The 18,890-nt window shown below is 36.7% G+C and overlaps 1 protein-coding gene across 1 annotated transcript; it reads left to right on the top strand.

The window, feature by feature from the left end:
- Positions 1 to 17,155: 17,155 nt before the first annotated feature.
- LOC121245772 (peroxidase 73-like) lies at positions 17,156 to 18,890 on the top strand. The gene is made up of 4 exons (XM_041143631.1): positions 17,156 to 17,479; positions 17,581 to 17,781; positions 17,908 to 18,073; positions 18,328 to 18,890. Exons 1-4 carry the CDS (start codon positions 17,258 to 17,260, stop codon positions 18,732 to 18,734), a joined length of 996 nt encoding a protein of 331 aa, XP_040999565.1. The 5' UTR covers positions 17,156 to 17,257; the 3' UTR covers positions 18,735 to 18,890.

Genomic DNA, 18,890 nt, shown 5'->3' with positions numbered 1-18,890 from the left:
CAATTCTTCTATCATTTCATCTTTCTCCCATGTTGCTACTATCAAGCTAACCACAAAAAACATTTTACTATGGAAGGTTCAGATTTCGGCATAGCTTAGAGGACAAGATCTCTATGGTTATGTTGATGGAACTCTCCCACGCCCATCTCAATTTCTCCCTACTTCCTCTGATTCTTCTTCTCCTTAAACAAATCATGATTTTCTATCTTGGACACGCATAGACTAGTTGGTTCTTAGTATTATTTTCTCATCTCTCTCTAAATCCATCAGTAGCCATGTTCTCTCTGATGTAATTGCCCGAGACTTATGGCTCTCTTTGACCTCTATGTTTACATCTCATTCTCAGGCAAAAGAATTTCAGATTTGATTTCAGCTAACTAATCTTTCCCGTAGAGAACAATCCATCTCCGATTATTTTGGGAAAGTTAGAGCTCTCGCTGATACACTTGCAGCAACTGGCAATCCTCTTCCAGACAAAGATTTTGTTACTTACCTATTCATTGGCCTAGGGCTTGCTTATGAGACCTTCGTGACTTCAGTCACTACTTGAGTTGAGCCTCTCTCTTCTCATGAGCTCTATCAGCTCCTACTCATCCATGAAAATTGTATTAGTCATTCCTCTAAAACCATCATTGAACCTTCAGCTAATTATACTAATTATACTACAAGTGGGGGCCAAGATACTTGTGGTCATTCCCCTTTTCGTGATGGAAGACAAGGCTGTGGCAGGGGTTGCTACAATGGTCGTGGTCGACAATACTCACATGCCTCATGAACCAATTATCAAACACCTGATGGGGCTCAACCCACATGTCAAGTATGCCACAAAATAGGCCATGTTGCTCTTCAGTGCCATCATTGCTTTGACCATTCATACCAACTTGACCTTCCTCGCTCCTTCTCAATCAATTACACCACCCCAAACACCTTTTCTGATCCTACCTGGTACCCAAACTTTGCTGCAACCCATCACATAACCAATGACTTGAGCAACTTGAATCTGTCTTCTGAGCCATACAATGGTCCTGAAGCAATCCGTGTTGGAGATGGGTCCTACCTTCCAATACAGCATCTTGGTGACTCTTCCTTTCACTCAAATTCTTCCTCATTTCGTTTACATAATTTACTTCATGTGCCTAGCATCACTAAGAATCTTGTTTCAGTTCTTCAATTTTGTCATGATAATGCCTGCTTCTTTGAGTTTCACTCTACTCATTTCTTTGTGAAGGAAAATCGGACCAATAAAATCCTCCTCACAGGACCCACCCGTAACGGGCTCTACGTGATTCCCCTGTCTCTGTCTTCATCTCTGCCTCTCCACTCACCGCCTTCTCCCTCTCTCGGTGAACAAACCTCTGTCGCACTGTAACATCGACGCTTGGGTCATTCTTTACTCGAGCTTGTCTCTCACATTCTGCATTCCAATTATTTGTCATTTGTTTCAAGCAAGTCGATGTTTCAGTGTTCTGAGTGTCCCTTGTCAAAATACCATCAACTATCCTTTGTTTCTAGTCAGCCGTGTACACAAGGCCCTTGCAATTAGTTAGTGCAGATCTTTGGGGCCCAGCCCCTATTAATTCAAGAGTTGGATTTAAATACTATATCTCCTTTGTTGATCATTGCACTCGTTATACTTGGTTTTTTCCTCTCAAATTAAAATCCGATGTCTTTTCTATTTTCTTGTCTTATGTTGAGTGTTTGTTTAATGTCAAATTAATTACCCTTCAAACGAATGGTGAGGGAGAGTTCAAACCTCTTACACCACTTTGTCAAAAACTTGGCATTACTCATCGATTTTCATGCCCACATACTTATTAATAAAATGACTTAGTTGAACATAAGTAACGACACATTGTCGAAACTGGGCTTGCCTTATTAGCCCATGCATCTCTCCCAACCTCATATTGGGCCAATGCCTTCGAAACTGCCGTTTTTCATCATGCTCCGGATTATAATTTCCTCAAAGTGTTTGGTTGTTAATGCTTTCCCAATCTCAGGCCTTATAATAAAAATAAGCTTATTTTTCGGTCCACTCCTTATTTTTTCTTGGGTTATAGTACAACTCACAAGGGCTATAAATGTTTAGATCTTAAGTCCAAGTGACCATACATCTCAAGAGATGTAATCTTTCAAGATGCCGTTTTTCCTTTTCAGAATTTGAAGCCCATTGTTTCTGATCCAGTGGCCCAACTCTCTCCAACATCTCATCTCCCACTCTTCTCACTCAATACTCGGACTAGGCCAGGCCCAAGCCCAAGCCCAAGCCCACGCCCACGCCCAAATCCTTCTATTTCCTCCCCTAACCCTTTCCCCCTCAATTCATTCTAACCCTAATCGTCCTGAATCTTCTAACACTAATTCTCGCACCTCTACATCTTCCTCTCTTCCTCTAACTCTACTCAGTATAACCCTAATCTGCCCGAAACATCAAATCCCTCTATCTCTCCCACTGCTCCTTCCCCTTCTTTGCTTCAACCACCTCAGTCTTCAGTTATCACCAGGAGCCAAACATAGTCTTCCCGACCTCTTATATCCACCAATGGCACTGTTCCCTATCCACGACGGCACTGCCTCCTTACGACTACGGTCTTTGATGACCCTTCAAGTTTCTTGGTTGCATTTAAATTCCCTGACTAGCGTGATGCGATGACTCAAGAGCACACTGCCCTTCTTCAAAACCACACCTGGAGTTTGGTACCTTCTAACCCTTCTTACAATATTCTTAGTTGTCATTGGGTATTTCGTATAAAATTTAATTATGATAGCACTTTTGAGCTTCGAAAGGCCAAGTTGATAGCCAAAGGCTATCATCAACAACCTGGCCTTGATTACCATGATACTTTTAGTCCAGTAGTCAAACCGACTACGATTCGTTTGGTCATTTCAATTGCTGTCAATCGTGGCTAGCCTCTGCACTAATTAGATATACAGAATGCTTTTCTACACAGTCCTTTATTTGATACTGTTTACATGCAACAATCTCAAGACTTTATTGACAAAAAATTTCCAAATTATGTGTATAAGCTTCATAAGGCCATTTATGGTCTGAAGCAGGCCTGAAGGGCCTGGTTTACACAATTCAGCTTCTGGTTAATTGGTTATGGTTTCTCTGCTTCTCAATCTGACCCATCTTTATTCATCTTGAATAATGGTGATTTGCATATGTTTTTGCTGATAACGTTGATGATATTGTTTTGACATCATCAAAATCGAGGGGCCTTGTTTTTCCTGTTAAGGATCTTGGCTGCCTATCATATTTTCTTGGCCTTGAGATTGATTATTCTGGTTCTGGATTATTTCTGTCTCAATGCAAGTATATTAAAGATTTACTTGCCAAACGCAATATGCTACATGCTAAACCAATGACCTTTCCCATGGCTGCTTCTATCAAACTCTTCCAGTTTGATACTCCATCCTTTGATGACAATGCTTTATTTAGACGTATTTTAGGTGGTCTACAATACTTGTCTTTTACTAAACCTAATGTATCCTTCTCAGTCAATAAAGTATGTCAATTTATACACTGGCCAAAGCTATCACACTGGTCTGTAGTTAAAATGATAATTAGGTATCTTAAAGCCACGATTAACTATGGCTTAATGTTCAAATTTTCATCTTCCTTTACTCTTCAAGCCTATTCAGATGCAGACTGAGTAGAGTGCCCAAATGATAGACGCTCTACATTTGGTTTTTCTGTATACTTGGGAAATCATCTCATTTCTTGGAGCTCCAAGAAACAAAAAGCAATTGCAAGATCAAGTACGGAAGTAGAATCTAAAGCTTTTACCTCCACAGCTGCAAAATTAATCTAGTTGCAAAAAAATGCTTTGTGAAGTTGGCCTTTTTCTCCCAAAATCTTCAATTTTGTGGTGTGACAACATTGGGGCAACGCACCTTTCCACTAATCCTGTATAACATTCCAAGACCAAGCACATGGATATTGACTACCACTTCATTCGTGATTGAGTCGCTGTCAAGACCTTGACATTTTCCTTCTGCAGTTCTAAATAGGCATGTGCAAAAAAGTATTTCACCCGATTAATCTGAAAGGTCCGATGTAGGCCCACCCAAATTTAGTCGGGTTTATTGGATCAAAATAAATATCGAAATTATTACATCTAATATCGGTCGAAACCGATCACCGAAGGAAGAAAAGAACCGCGCCATTTCTAAATTTGCAGGAAAAAACATTTTATTTAATTAAATAAAAGGTAGTAGCTGTACCCTAAACTTAAAAAAGTTTGAAAAATCTGCACAAAACCTGAAACCCCCCATCAACATCACTCATCAATCAACATCACTCATCAATAATACTCTCTCTCTCTCTATGGATTCACCAGATTGAATCACCAGATTCCTGACCCACGCATCATTCATTTCCATTCATCTCTCTCTGCCCTTGCTATCCTCCTCTCTCACTCTATTTTATCTCTGTTTCGCTTTCTCCTTTCCCAAATTCAAGCGAAGATGCGTGAGATCCTTCACATCCGAGGTAGGCAATGCACTGTTCTCATGGATTTGGAGCCTAGTACCATGTATCTGGTATGTGTTCCCTTTTGATCTTGAAGATCAGAGAGGAATACCTAGACCGAATGATGCTCACCTTCTTCGTCTTCCCATCCTCGAAGGTCTCCGACACTGTTGTTGAGCCTTACAACACAACCATGTCTGGGGAACTATATGGATGGCGAGATACAGCTCTAGGAAGTTTTCGGGTTCCCGTATTTTTCCTCTTGTTCTCTCTCTCTTTCTCTCTCTGTTTGTTTCTTGAGAAATTTCTTTTTTTTTTTTCTCTTTTTCTTTTCTCCTGTCGGTAGTGTAAGAAGAGATGGTTGAAATGCTACTATTCGAGATTCTGAATGACTCTCACCATAGCGAAGCCATTGACGATTCAACAACTACATCGAGTTTCTGCAGACGATTGTGTCGAGTTTCTACAAACAGCTTTTGCAAACGACTGCATCAGAATGACCTTTTTGCAAAGTTTTTCTCTTTTCATTTTTTGGGGGTTTTTTCTTGAGATTGAGAAGAATCTGAGATTGAGATTGATATTGTCTATTTGTCCTTAAATTTGAGATAAATCAATGTACAGAAAGTTGGATTTTTTTTTGGGTAAAGGTCAGGTCATACGGGTTCGACCCAATTCTATTTTATTCAGGCGGGTCGATTTAGTTTGGCTCCTTAAACGAGAGAGTTCGGGTCGGGTCGGGTCGGGTCGGGTCGAGTACAAACTAGGTTGTGCTGGGTCGGGTTGTAGCCCTAGTTCTAAAGGCCAATTGGCTGATGTGTTCACCAAGCCTTTAGTTTCAGATAAATTTTCAAACTTTAGAACGAGTCTCATTGTTGTTGAAACCCCATTAGACGCAAGGTGACATATTAGCCTAGATAAGTTTTTTATGAATGATTCTCTAGCACCACCTTAGTATATTCCAGAATATGTATTATTTACTTGTTATTTTCCTATTGGATGTCATGTAATATAAATACTCTTTGTAAAGTGTATAAAAGGGAACACTCCCTCAATAGAAAGATGAGATTCAGATTTCATAAAAATGCTTCTCTGACAGAGGTAACCATCTATCATTCTATATACTCACATCTTCTCCATTACCAATTCTCCATATCAGGCCTTCTTCCAGTAGTGGTCGAGCTGATATAATACTTTGCCATATATAAGAAGTATTGCTTCCCAGTTTGGCCTTTAGAAAGTCAGTAGCAGGGAAATATTTTGCTTTAAGTACTCTTGCAGCTAATGATGAGTCTCCATCCTTGTTTAGCTAGTATGGTAGAATTAAAATTTTCAAAATGTTTGAATCCCAAGTCCCCTTACTTTTTTTTATCTTCTCATCTGTTGCCAACCCACCCAATGGATCTTCTTATCTTGAGCCTGTTGAGCCCACCAGTATTTACTCATGATCGTATTAAGAGTTTGTAACAGTATCTTAGGTAATTTAAACATTGCCATACTATAGGTGGGGATGGCTTGTGCCATTGTCTTGAGAAGGATCTCCTTGCTTGCTTGTGAGAGATGTTTGGTGTTCCAATTTCTCAGCCTGTTTTGCACTTTATCCACGATGCCTTTAAAAGAGGAAGCTCTTGATATCCACACCAAAGCTGGCAGACCTAGGTATCTCTCATAAGAAGAATTAGCTCTTACACCAGCAATACTAATAATAATCTGCTTGTTCTCTTCTCAATTATTCTTGCTGAAAAAAATGGAGGTTTTTTCCTTGTTGAGCCTTTGTCCTGATGCTTGCTCATAAGACTCCAAGAGCATAAACAATCTACTCCACTCCAATGAGTTGGCCTTGCAGAACAGCATGCAATCATCTACAAAAAAGAGATGGCTAATGTGCAACTGACCCCTGGCCAAAGGAAGACTAGTGATCATTTCAGAATTTTCAACTGACTTAGTACTTCAGCACATATGATGAACAAGTAGGGTGAGAGAGGATCACCCTACCTGATCCCCCTAGGTGGAAGAAATTTATCTTGTGCAACACCATTAATGATCAGAGAATAAGAAATTGAGGTAACACATCTCATAACAAGCTCAATCCACCTTCTATCAAAGCCCATCTTCTGCATCAAAGATTTGAGAAAAAACCATTCAATCATGTCGTATGCTTTGCTCATGTCTAGTATAAGGGCCATGAATCCTTCCTTTCCTTTTATTCCAGCCTTCATTGAATGCATAGATTCAAAAGCAACAATAACATTGTCAGTTATAAGCCTGCCAGGCACAAATGCACTCTGTGTTCGGGAAATTATAGTAGGGAGAATGAGTTTTAGTTTATTGGCCATTGCCTTGGCAATAATCTTATACAATACATTGCAGAGGCTTATTGGCCTGTATTTTGTAACCTTGAGAGGGGATTTTGTTTTCGGAACTAGAGCAATAAAAGTATCACTTAGGCCAGTTGCCCATTTTCCTTCATTCAGAACCTTAAGAGCTGTAGCACAAATACTAGGCCCCAAAATATCCCAATGTTTCTGATAGAAGACAGTTGCAAACCCATGTGGACCAGGGCTCCCCAATGGGTTCATGCTAAAAATTGCTTATTTTACTTCATCAGAAGAGAAAGGTTTAGTGAGCCTTGCATTCATCTTAGCAGTGACATAAGGCATTAAGCCTTGCAAGCAAGAATCTATGTCTCTCGGTTTAGAGGTCTCAAATAGATTCATGAAATAAGTTTGAAACATGCTAGTAACCTCTTCTAAATCTTTAGTCACCTGCCCATCTTCTTTTGTAATCTGAGAAATTTTGTTGGTCTTCCTTCTCTAAGTTGCACAATCATGAAAGAATTTGGTATTCTTGTCCCCCTCCTTAAGCCATTTTTGCTTAGCCCTTTGCTTCCATTTAGTCTCATCCTCCTCCAACAAATAGTCAATCTCCTTTTGCAACTGCCTTATATCATTATTCAAATGGCCCTCATTTAAATCAAGCAATGAATTCAACAATTTTGATTTAGACTTAATTAGCTTACCTTTATACCTGTGCAACTTAGAACTCCATTGTTTAAGTCTGTCCTGGAAATTCTGCAAACCTAAGGTGGCAGCTTATATTTTGGTATAGGTTGCTAAAAGATCAAGCCATACACTTTGAATGAGTTGGCTACAATCTACTTAGTCAGACCATGAAGCCTCGAATCTAAAAATCTTGTCCTTCTTACTTTGAGGAAACTGAGATTGTAAATAAATTAGAATTGGACTGTGATTAGAACACCTCGTAGGTTAATTGTGCTCAGAATGAAGAGTATTCGTGTTAATCCAAGCTTGATTGCCAAAGGCTCCATCAAGCCTTTCCTTTGTGAAAGCTTCCCCCTCTCTATTATTCTGCCATGTGAATTTATCACCCAGGTGACCAATGTCATGCAATCCACAAAACTTAACAATAGACTTAAAAATCCTCCATTTGTCTAGTAGGTCTTCTAGCAGCACCAAACTTCTCAGATTTTTTGAGGATCTCATTAAAGTCCCCTACACACAACCAAGCGAAATCACTTCTAGGCTTTAATGCTTGGAGAAGCTTCCAACGATCCCCCCCCCCCCCCCCCCCCCCCCCCCCCCCCCCCCCCTTTAGTAGTTTCAGGATTACCATAAAAGCTAGTAAAAAGCCACTTTTCCCCATCTGTTGGAATAGTAACCCAAACTGAGATATGTCAATTTGTATAAGACTCCAACTCTATTTTCACACTATCTTTCCATAGTAAAGCCAACCCTCCCCTCCAACCTCTGCTATTAATCACAAAGCTATTGTCAAGGCCAATTCTATTTCTAATTTTCTCCAACTTGTCTCTACAACATTTGGTCTCCATTAAGAAAACTAGTTAACGGCACTTAGATTTCACCAAATGGTGAAGCTCACAAGCTGTTCTAGGGTTCCTAAGCCCTCGGCAATTTCAGCTTAAGCAAATCATTAGTGATGGTGGAGGCTGGACATTCCTAAGTTAAGCTCCTTACAAGAGTGAGCTGGACCTTGTGTTTCTTACTCACTGAATTGTTGTCGTTGTTATCATCACCAGATCTTTTATTACACGTGGCAATAAAATTATTGTTAGCCTTAGTATATTGTCTACCAGAAAAACATCTGGCTTTCCTTTTCCAAGTAGACACCCTATGAAGTTTAGCAGAATAAACTTGAACAAAATTAGTAACCATATTAGCAAGCAATATTTTAGGAGAAAAATCAGGGAATTTAGTAGGATGATCAATCCTATTAACTGATTGCTTCATCAAAGGCATATTCTCCCTACTAATAGGCATTAAAGATTCGTATCCATTAATAATAGGAGGAGTTAGACTTACATTTGGTAACCGGCATCCCCACTTGGCAAGTCCTCCTTATCTTTAGGCAAGCATTGGAGATTCTGCACCTCACCATCAAAGCTATTACCATTATCTGCACCTCAACAAGCATTGACGTATTTCCATATGTTGATCAAAAGTATTTCCATAGGATGATCACAAATGCAATATGCTTATAGACCTAGGCATAAAGAGATTACAAGCACTTTAGGAGAGATTCTAATATATTGTGATTGTGTATGCACTATAAGAAAACTGCTTATTTACCATCAGTTAATTTCAACGAAATGACTATTTGTAACTAAAATTAGTTGCGAAAAGTCTTTTAGTTGCAATAAATTCGTCACAAAAGTTCATTTTTCTTGTAGTGATGGATTGTGTACAAGTATCCAAGTAAGTGTGCTTGCTTAGTGAAATTATTATCTTGTTGAATATGCTTGGATCCCTCTTCCCGTTGGGCTTCTTTTACTATTTTCTGATTTTTTGCACTTGGCTTTGGTGGCACTTTTATTTGGATACAAATAGCATTTCCCTATAAGAATGTTGAAGAGAAAATGATATAACTTGTTGAAAAGATAAAATGTCATCTCAATTAATATTGTAATGCTTCCAATAGGACATTTTGAATTCAAAACGAGTGAACAAGTATAGCTGCATCAGATTCAAATATCACTCCGGAAATACCCAATTCTAGACAGTAGATCAGTAAACCTTGTCTTAGAGCCTTTAGTTCTACATATGTATTGGTTCCATCTCTCAAATGTAATGAGAAAGCGAAAATCATGTCAATTGATTCAGATCTGAGTGCCCCGCACATTCTGTCATTAAATTTTAGCATTCCAAGAGGACGCCGATTTTTTAACCTTTACTATATATGATAGAGTTTGAGCCCATTAATGCTTTTAAAGAAAAGAGAGCATCAAACGATAGAATCCAAGATGGCTTTATCAACATATTCAATTCTGCTACTCAATGATGAATATTGTTAATTACTGTAGAGCACATTGATTCTTTGCCATTATGATAATGATCATTTCTTGCTAACCATATCTTCCATAAAATGAGCATATGGGAATGATGTGGGAATGATGGATGCAAGAATGGCTTTTTGATTTTTTTTTTTTTTTTTTTCCCCTTTATGCAAGAATGGCATTTGTAAAGTGAGGAATCCAAGAATGAAAATGGTGCCTAAATTATCATTAGCCCAACACATCTATTTATAAGAAACATCGTTGTGCCAAAGTATATTGTTGCAGTCCCATCAATTCGCCCTTTATAATTTGCTAGATTCGAGCATTGTGATCAGGGTCTCATCCTTGGTCAGGTGCTCGAATTATTTGGTTGTAGAGAGGTCACGATCCCAAGACACGTGGCCGTTAACATGGACCCAGACACGCATACATAATTTAGATAATATATATGTGCGTGCATGGTCCATGAATCTTGTGCAAGGGATGAGACTATTCACCTACCGTAGGTCCAGACACTTTGTAAATAAATGGGCCAAGAAATAAGAATCCAACACCCTTCTTCCATGCACCAAGACTATTTCATGCCTCTCCTTATCACATTATAAATACATGTAAATATATATATTTTTATATATACAATACTAAATACAAATCTTAAATAGACAAATCTCATACAATTTTTTTATAAAAATGTGAATCACAGCAAAAAAGATAAAAAATTTATACTTTTTCATGGTGTGGTCGACTTTTTTACAAAGGACCTACGCGGATCTTATCTATTGAGACTTTTACAAATTATTTTTATATATACACACACACACATATATATATATATACATTAGGGTTGTGCAGAAAAGCACCATCCTTACCACCCGACCCGACCAATAAAAGCGGGTTAAACTAACTTGCGGGTCAAACTAGCTAACTGTCGATTTCGATCTGACTAAAACTCCCCAAATCTCAAATCGTTTGTGATCCCTCCCCAAATCTCAAACCCTAGCTGCTATCCCTCCCCATTTCTCTCTGTCATCACCATCATCATCGTCAACTCCGTTCGTTATCATTGTCGACTTCTTTTGTCTTCTCCGTCGACTCCAATAAGCAACAAGCATAACCTCAAATAGAGGGAAAATAAGGAAAATCACATGTCCATTCTGACTCAAACAATACAATCACATTCACTTCCCCACGACCCAATAATGTAGCACTCGTCCACCAAGCAACTAGAAATTCATCACAAGCTGACTAATTAATCGACAACGCTCACCTTAGCTAAAACATTTTGGTAGCCTGAAGAAAAACATTACGCGGCCCAACTCATCCCCATCGAGGAGAATGTCGTCGATACGAAAATGGAAAGAGTGAAAGAACTGATCGGCAGTGAGTTTGGAAGGGGAGGAGGTAAAGTGATTTTAGAGAAGAGAGAGGAAGATGTGAGCGTCAACGTAGACTGCTGGCACTCGTTCAAAACTTCCAAAATGCTTGGTCTTTGTTTTTTTCAAATAATTATTCCTCTGACCTCTCTCTTTCAGTCTTTTGAGTGATTAAGATGCAGCCGCGCATGATTAGCTGAAGAACATGCGTAATTCCCATGAAAATATTTTCATGCGCCACTGATCACGCTACTTAATTATAGTGTCGCGACTTGGTCAAGTTTAAGCTTAACAAGGGAAGAATCTTGCAGGGTCGGTCAGTCGTGTCATTTTAAGGATAAATTAGTATGGAAATGATCAGGTGGTTTCGAAACAGTAGATGGTCACTTTTGGGTTTAATTATCAACTTAATCAGCAACAGAAAACTCCCTATATATGGCCTGGTGCCAAAAGTTACATACTGGCCTACATCGATCATGGTTGTCCATTCCAAAATGCAGGCTAGGTAGCTGCACCACTGAATAATTGAAAAATGTTATTTTCTGTCACAAAATATATAACGGTATGTATTTTTTTTAATATAAATCTGATATTTATTATTTTTTTAAAAAAATATATAATATTTATACATTTCACGATAATATATCTCTACATTACTCTAATATGAATAATTACCGGAAAAATTTAATTGTAAGCGATTTTACGCACTAATATGCGTACTCATTCAATATGATTGGTCAGAAAGTAGATTTTATTAAAAACAGTACTAATTTAAATTTAAAATATAAAAATAATAATATTAATATACAGATTAGTATACAAACTTGTTTGTATATAATAAAAATTCATAATTACCACGCCAGTGACCCCACCATGAATCCAAACCAACTTTCCCAATCATGCATGGAATAATTAATGCACTAGAAGTAGATCATCGATCGAAAACGAAGAGCAGCACCTACTAATTTTACAGCCTCGGAAAATTAAACACGCTCTCAATTATTCATTTTTTCGCTATATATCATTCATGATCTCGATCGTTCCAATCCATAAACATATATATATATATATATATATATATATAATATGCAACCATCGCAATTATATATATCTCATGGCTTGTACGTGGAGAGATATGTATATACATGTATGTATGTATATGTATACGTATATGTGTGTATATATATATATATATATATATATATATATATTGATCATGCATGCATCTTAATTTCCATTACTTTGTTTTGATTCGATCTGAGTAGATTATACGTAACCAAAGTTGAATAGCCTATAGATATAGTACTATATTAATACAACATATATAATTTCATCATGGACAGCTCACTTTTCTCGAAAGGATCTCAATGGGATTATTGACCATATGCGAAACACGACTAATGATTGGTAAATTCAAACCCCATTGCTTTCCTAAGAAGCAAATAAAAAAAAAACTAAAATATATAATAGAAAGCAATTTAAAAAATAACGAAAGTACTACGTAGCTTATATTAATTCAAAATTATTGATTGCCTTTTCGGTGGGTTTTTTTTTTAATATAATTTGACGTGGAAATTCTAGTTTTATCAGAAGATCAATCCAATATTCTTTACCATGGCTTTTCCCTGTCCAATGAGATGCCTCGATCGATCGGCTTTGCATTACCTGAGAGAGAGAGAGAGAGAGAGAGAGAGAGAGAGAGAACAAAAACTAAACAACTTCCCTCATCTATTATAGCTTAATTTACGGGGTAATAAAGAATGAGTAAAGGATTAACAATGTCTACCTACACAGCTGAGCTAGCTAGCTAGCTAGCAACCGATGGGTCGGGTCCACCTCACTTTCCAGAAACATAGAACTCATGAAATTAAGGATAATGGATCATTAATATTTTGTATTAATCTAATTCCAAGTCACTACAAAAAATATATATATATTTATGATTAGAATGATTTTGTAGAAAAGAGACTAATTTTAACATAAAATAATTATTTTAATAAAAAATAATTGATTATAAATAAATAATTTTCTTATAATAAATTATAATTATTGTCGTTTTATGAATTTTCATTTGATCTCTTGTACTCTTTTATATATATATATATTGGTCAGAACCCTTTTTTCATTTTTTTTCATTCCTCCCTTGCGCAAGTTATGTTATATGATCACGTCTTTGAATGTACATACATGTACAGTATTAATCTAATTAATCTTGGTCGTAATAGTGTTATTATATATATATGTTTTCAATTTTAGTTAATCATGAATTGTATGTGGAGATTAAGGTTGCATTTGGATGTTGAACTGAGTTGAGTTATGATGATAAAATATTGTTAGAATATTATTTAAGTATTATTATTTTGTGATTTTAAAAAGTTAAATTGTTTATTATATTTTATGTTGAGATTTGAAAAAATTGTTATGATGCGTTAAAATGAATTTGGGATCCAAATTAACTCACCATAACTCAAATACTTTCTATAACGCACTAATTATTACAATATAATAAGTGAAATGATATATGTCCTGCTGGGGGCTCTGCTCCTTTATTTTATTTATTTATTTTTACTTAAGTATGTATATTTTTAATAATATTGTATTTTTTTATATTTTTAAAAAATATTTAAAAACATTAAAAAATACACATACGAAAAAAAAAAATAATCTAAGACTAGCGGTGGCTCCAGCGAGAGCTAGGAGCGGTGGCTGTAGAGTTACTCATAAAAGGAGAACCTTATTCTGAGCTGAGGCAGAACTCAAACCAGAACTCACTCGAGAGAAACCTGACCCTCTCTTCCCTGTTCTTGAGTCTCCTTATTTACCCTAATTTTTGTAAGTGCAAATATGCACTATCTTGCATATGTAATTACTTTAAACTTGTTAATTTTAATAAAGCTTACATGTTTATTACAACTAATTTTGCATATTCATACATGCATATGGCTGGTTTAACTGCCTGTTTATTTTGTGCTTGTATAATTTAATTATTGTGCAATTTACTCTATCTCTTCAATTCCCTTCCTTCTCTTCTTCTTCAGTCAGTTTCGACTTTTCCTTCTTTCCGCTGTTTTGGTATCAGAGTCAATCTGGTATCTAATTGTTGTGAATTGTTTCTTCTTTGTTGAACTTATTTTGTTTTCTGATAACCCCCAACCGGAGTTTCTACTTTGATTGGTTCATGATCATCTTTCGACAAGTAGGTCAGGAACCCGGAGGTGTAAATCCCGTTTTAAAGCCAGGGAGGCGAGTGAAGGGCAACTATAGGTTCAAACTCAAGGGCCGAGAGTGGTAAATTCGTAGACCCCTGAGATGCGACGGTCGGTGTTGTTCTAGGACAAAATGAGTTGGATGAATAGATCCAATTCAACAATTAGTTCCAGGTCGGCTATGCCGCCTGACATTGTTAATTAGGAAGACTGTGCTTTTGAAGTATTAGAGTCGTCTGTCCTGGGATCATGAAAGATTTTAAAACTTGATATTAACACGATCTATCGAACCAATTGGTTTGAGAGATCTATGCACACATAGTTTTGCGTGCATACTGTTGAACAAACTTATGCTATTTCCAAAACCCCAGAAAAATGTTATCTTTTTCAAGAAAAACAAATAACAAAATTCTTGGAGCAAGGTTTTAAATATATTCATATTGGATCTGTCCAAATTGCTCTAAACCTTTAACAAGGAGATGCATCAATGCATCCGTACTCTTTTATTTAAGGGATGCCAGATTCAATAATTTTGAAACAAGTATTCTCGGAATGATCCAATCCTCTCTAACGGATGGACCAGTCCATTTTAATTGTTATCCTGATTTAACATTTGTTCTTGATGACAAACATATTTTAAAATGTTTGACCTTAAACATTTTAACTTCTGGTTAAAATATGCTTAAGGGTAACAAACCCCTTATTTTGATTTACAGGATTTATTATCGTCTTTTAAAAACGAGTTTAAATCCAAAGGCTATTGCAAAACCCATCCAGGGAAAAACTCTTCTGATCCAGAGTTTAACCCCAGATGCGGATGTTTCAACTCTAAAAATTATTTTTTGGAAAGATATAATTCTTCCCAAAAAATAGATTTTGGAAGATGAGGTTCCTCTTATTCCTCAAAACCCTGTTAACAGTTACCTAAGTAACATTCAACAGTATTTGGATAGAACCATTAAAATTAGCTTTGATCAGACTAGATCTCCAGGGCTAAGAAGAAATTCTTTTACTGGATCTAGTTCTTCTTTTGCAGGGTCAGAAATTCCAGTAAGAAGAGACCAAAATCTCAAACAATTTCTGAAAGACTCTGTTAAAACAGCCCAACCTGTTAATCCTGTTTTAAAACTGAAAGGACTTTCTACGTCCTCTCAGGTTACTTCTGCTTTTTATTCTGCACAGGATGCTGGATCCTCTAAAGACCAGTCTATTCATAATGAAGCCGATAAAGAAGATGACTCATCTTTATCACCTACAACTTCAGATATGGTAGCTCCTGTTGCACCACAAGTTCATCACAGTTTAACTGTGTTGAATAAACCATTTGTCTTTGATCTTGTTTATCTTTTTGAAGAATACAAATTTTTAAAAAATAGTACTAGGCGAAAAGCCTATCATGCAAAGTATTCTTAAAAAGAAAAACAACGTGTTAAACGGAAATGGAAAGAAGAAATGAATAAGTAGCAAAAACATATTCTTTTTTTCGATTTTGTTGAAAATATTTATGTTCCTAACAACACTTTGAATATTGTTAAAACTGATTTTATCAAAGAAGAATATAAAATGATAGTTCAGTCTAGCCATTCGTATTTAGAGACTATTCTTATTATTCATAAAGGAGTGAAGATATCTGTTTCACCTTTTAAAATCTCAGAAATTGTTTTTTGAAATTTTGAGAAGTATAAGATTCTAAAAAAATAAAAAAATTTATTTCTCAAAATATATATATAGAATGAATGCCATCATGCATTGGGAATATAGCTGGCTAGAGAACTGTGTACTTGAATCTTGCAAACACTAATTGCAATTTTCACGCATGATGTAATATATAACATACATTAATTAACATACTCACGAAAACTCCTTAATTCAAAGTCAGATCAGCTCTCGATCCATGTCTACTAGTAGCCCCGCCACCCCTCGGTCTTTTGTGCTCCGAACGGATGATCTAAAGACGCCCGCCTAGCTAGCTAGCAGCTGTACCATCATGATTTGATACAGTCGTCTCATCAATGCAGCCAGTACGATCAGTAGTATGCATAGGAATTAATTAAGGATTCGATTCCATTGAAGACTAGGAGAGAAATTATTAAGGTTGAGTTTAGATATCGAAGAGAGTTGAGTTGAGATAATAAAATATTATTAAAATATTATTTTTTAATATTATTATTATTTTAGAATTTGAAAAAGTTGAATTATTTATTATATTTTGTATTGAAATTTAAAAAAATTATAATGATAAATTAAGATGAATCGAGAGTAATTCATATTCCAAACGAAGCCTAACTTTCTTAAGTACGTACGTGGGTTTAATTAATCGGAGGGTTTATACGGAACCCTTTCATGTATTCTACTAACAAAGTCGTCGTATACTTTTTCCCTGAAGCTGCTTCAGCCTTCTGCATTCACATTATACTTTTTTTTTTTTTTTTCTTTTTCCCTGAGCTGTATATATGTAGTGAAGTGTCGATCGATCGTATGCTAAATTAATTGTTTCGAATAAATAAACCTACATTAAGTAGCCAAATCGAATAATCTTTTGACAACCGGGCAGTCATTAACTGATCAGCCATCATCATCAATGACTTATATAGACCTAATAATAATTACAATTTTGATCTCCAACGTCCACTGCCCGATGATCATGATCATGATCATGAGATTCTGATCTAATCGGCCAACTGGCTAAGCTTATAATCAATCAGTCATGACCAATTACGATTTCTTCTCCTGCATGTACCGTACTTATTTTCCCGGCCCCTTAACAATTATTATATGTTTAGCTCTGATCTCTAATTAATATATAATTCAAGCTCAACCCCTATATACTGCGTATAAAATCTCTGCACCGTTTCAATTTCTAGGTACGTTGAAACTTGCAACTTTTGATCATCAAATCATGTTTCGGTTTAATCATTTGGTAGTGTTGTCCCTTTGCATCATCATCAGTTCGTGCCTCTTCCCTTACCCAACAGCAGCAAAACTACAACGAAATTACTATGCCAATACCTGCCCCGATGTCGAAAACATTGTTAAAGAAGCCGTCAGAAAGAAATTTCAACAAACCTTTGTTACAGTTCCTGCAACCATCCGTCTCTTCTTCCATGACTGCTTTGTCCAGGTAATATATATATATATATATATATATATATATATATATATGATCTATATATGTTAAACTCGGGCGTTGAGTTGGTTCCTAATTAATATGTAATATTATAGGGTTGTGATGCGTCGGTGATAATAGCATCCACTGCAAATAACAAGGCAGAGAAGGACCACTCCGACAATCTTTCACTGGCGGGAGATGGATTCGACACAGTAATCAAAGCCAAAGCAGCTGTTGATGCAGTCCCAAGATGCAAGAATAAGGTCTCTTGTGCTGACATACTCGCAATGGCGACTCGAGATGTGATTCAACTGGTTTGTTCGATCTACGTTAATCCTAATTATTAATTTATAATGCTCAGTTTAATCTGTTGGCCATACTCGTCATCTAATATATATTTATGTATTGATGTGCTGAAAAATGCATGATTAATGGTGCAGTCGGGTGGACCTTCATATGCTGTTGAGTTGGGAAGGTTGGATGGGCTAAGTTCAACGGCTGCAAGTGTAAATGGGAAGCTGCCTTCGCCAACCTTCAATTTAGATCAGCTCACTTCCATGTTTAATGCCAATGGGCTCTCCCAAAAGGACATGATTGCTCTCTCAGGTATGGCTTAATTGGTGTCAAAAACGTTAATTCTCTAGCTAGTATATTAAAAATGAGTTGAGAATATAATATACAGTAATTTTTACTGAGGAATATACAGTAATTTATCGTCGTCGTCATCTCATCAATAGTTTAATTGGCAATAATCATGTATGTGTTCCTAAATTAACACTTGTAATGTTGCTTGCATACGTGCATGGAGGAGAAATCTAGCTAACATGAACCATATATATATGGAATGTTGTGTTTTGCAGCGGCTCACACGGTCGGATTCTCTCATTGTAGTAGGTTTGCAAACCGGATATACAATTTTAGCACTAAAAATCCTGTAGACCCAGCACTAAACATGGCGTATGCGGCTCAACTTCAATCGGCCTGCCCGAAGAATGTGGACCCAAGAATTGCAATCAACATGGACCCAAACACGGCCCAGAGCTTTGATAATATGTACTTCAAAAATCTTGTGCAGGGAATGGGCCTCTTCAGCTCGGACCAAGTTCTATTCACAGACGCAAGGTCCAGGCCCTTTGTGAATAGATGGGCAAGAAATTCGACGGCCTTCCAGCAAGTCTTCGTCAACGCCATGACCAGATTAGGCCGGGTCGGAGTCAAGAAGGGCGCCAATGGGAATATCCGTCGTGATTGTGCTACTTTCAATTGATCAGAGAAAGCCATAAAACCAAACATTATTTTATATACAAAATAAAGTAATTAATAATAAATCAAGGAAATCAAGACGTTGACCGTGAAGTTGGAAAGGAAGACAAGTTATGTAATGGATGATTCATTTGAATATTTGGAAATGAAGTTGATTTTT

This window comes from Juglans microcarpa x Juglans regia, chromosome 1S (genome assembly GCF_004785595.1).
Source record: "Juglans microcarpa x Juglans regia isolate MS1-56 chromosome 1S, Jm3101_v1.0, whole genome shotgun sequence".
Lineage (NCBI taxonomy): Eukaryota > Viridiplantae > Streptophyta > Magnoliopsida > Fagales > Juglandaceae > Juglans > Juglans microcarpa x Juglans regia.
This window is presented reverse-complemented; position numbering and strand designations above follow the sequence as displayed.

Coding starts and splice junctions, on each gene's coding strand:
- LOC121245772 (XM_041143631.1), top strand. CDS start 17,258: ATGTTTCGGTTTAATCATTTGGTAGTGTTGTCCCTTTGCATCATCATC. Junction 17,480..17,580: donor TCCATGACTGCTTTGTCCAG/GTAATATATATA, acceptor GTAATATTATAG/GGTTGTGATGCGTCGGTGAT. Junction 17,782..17,907: donor CTCGAGATGTGATTCAACTG/GTTTGTTCGATC, acceptor TTAATGGTGCAG/TCGGGTGGACCTTCATATGC.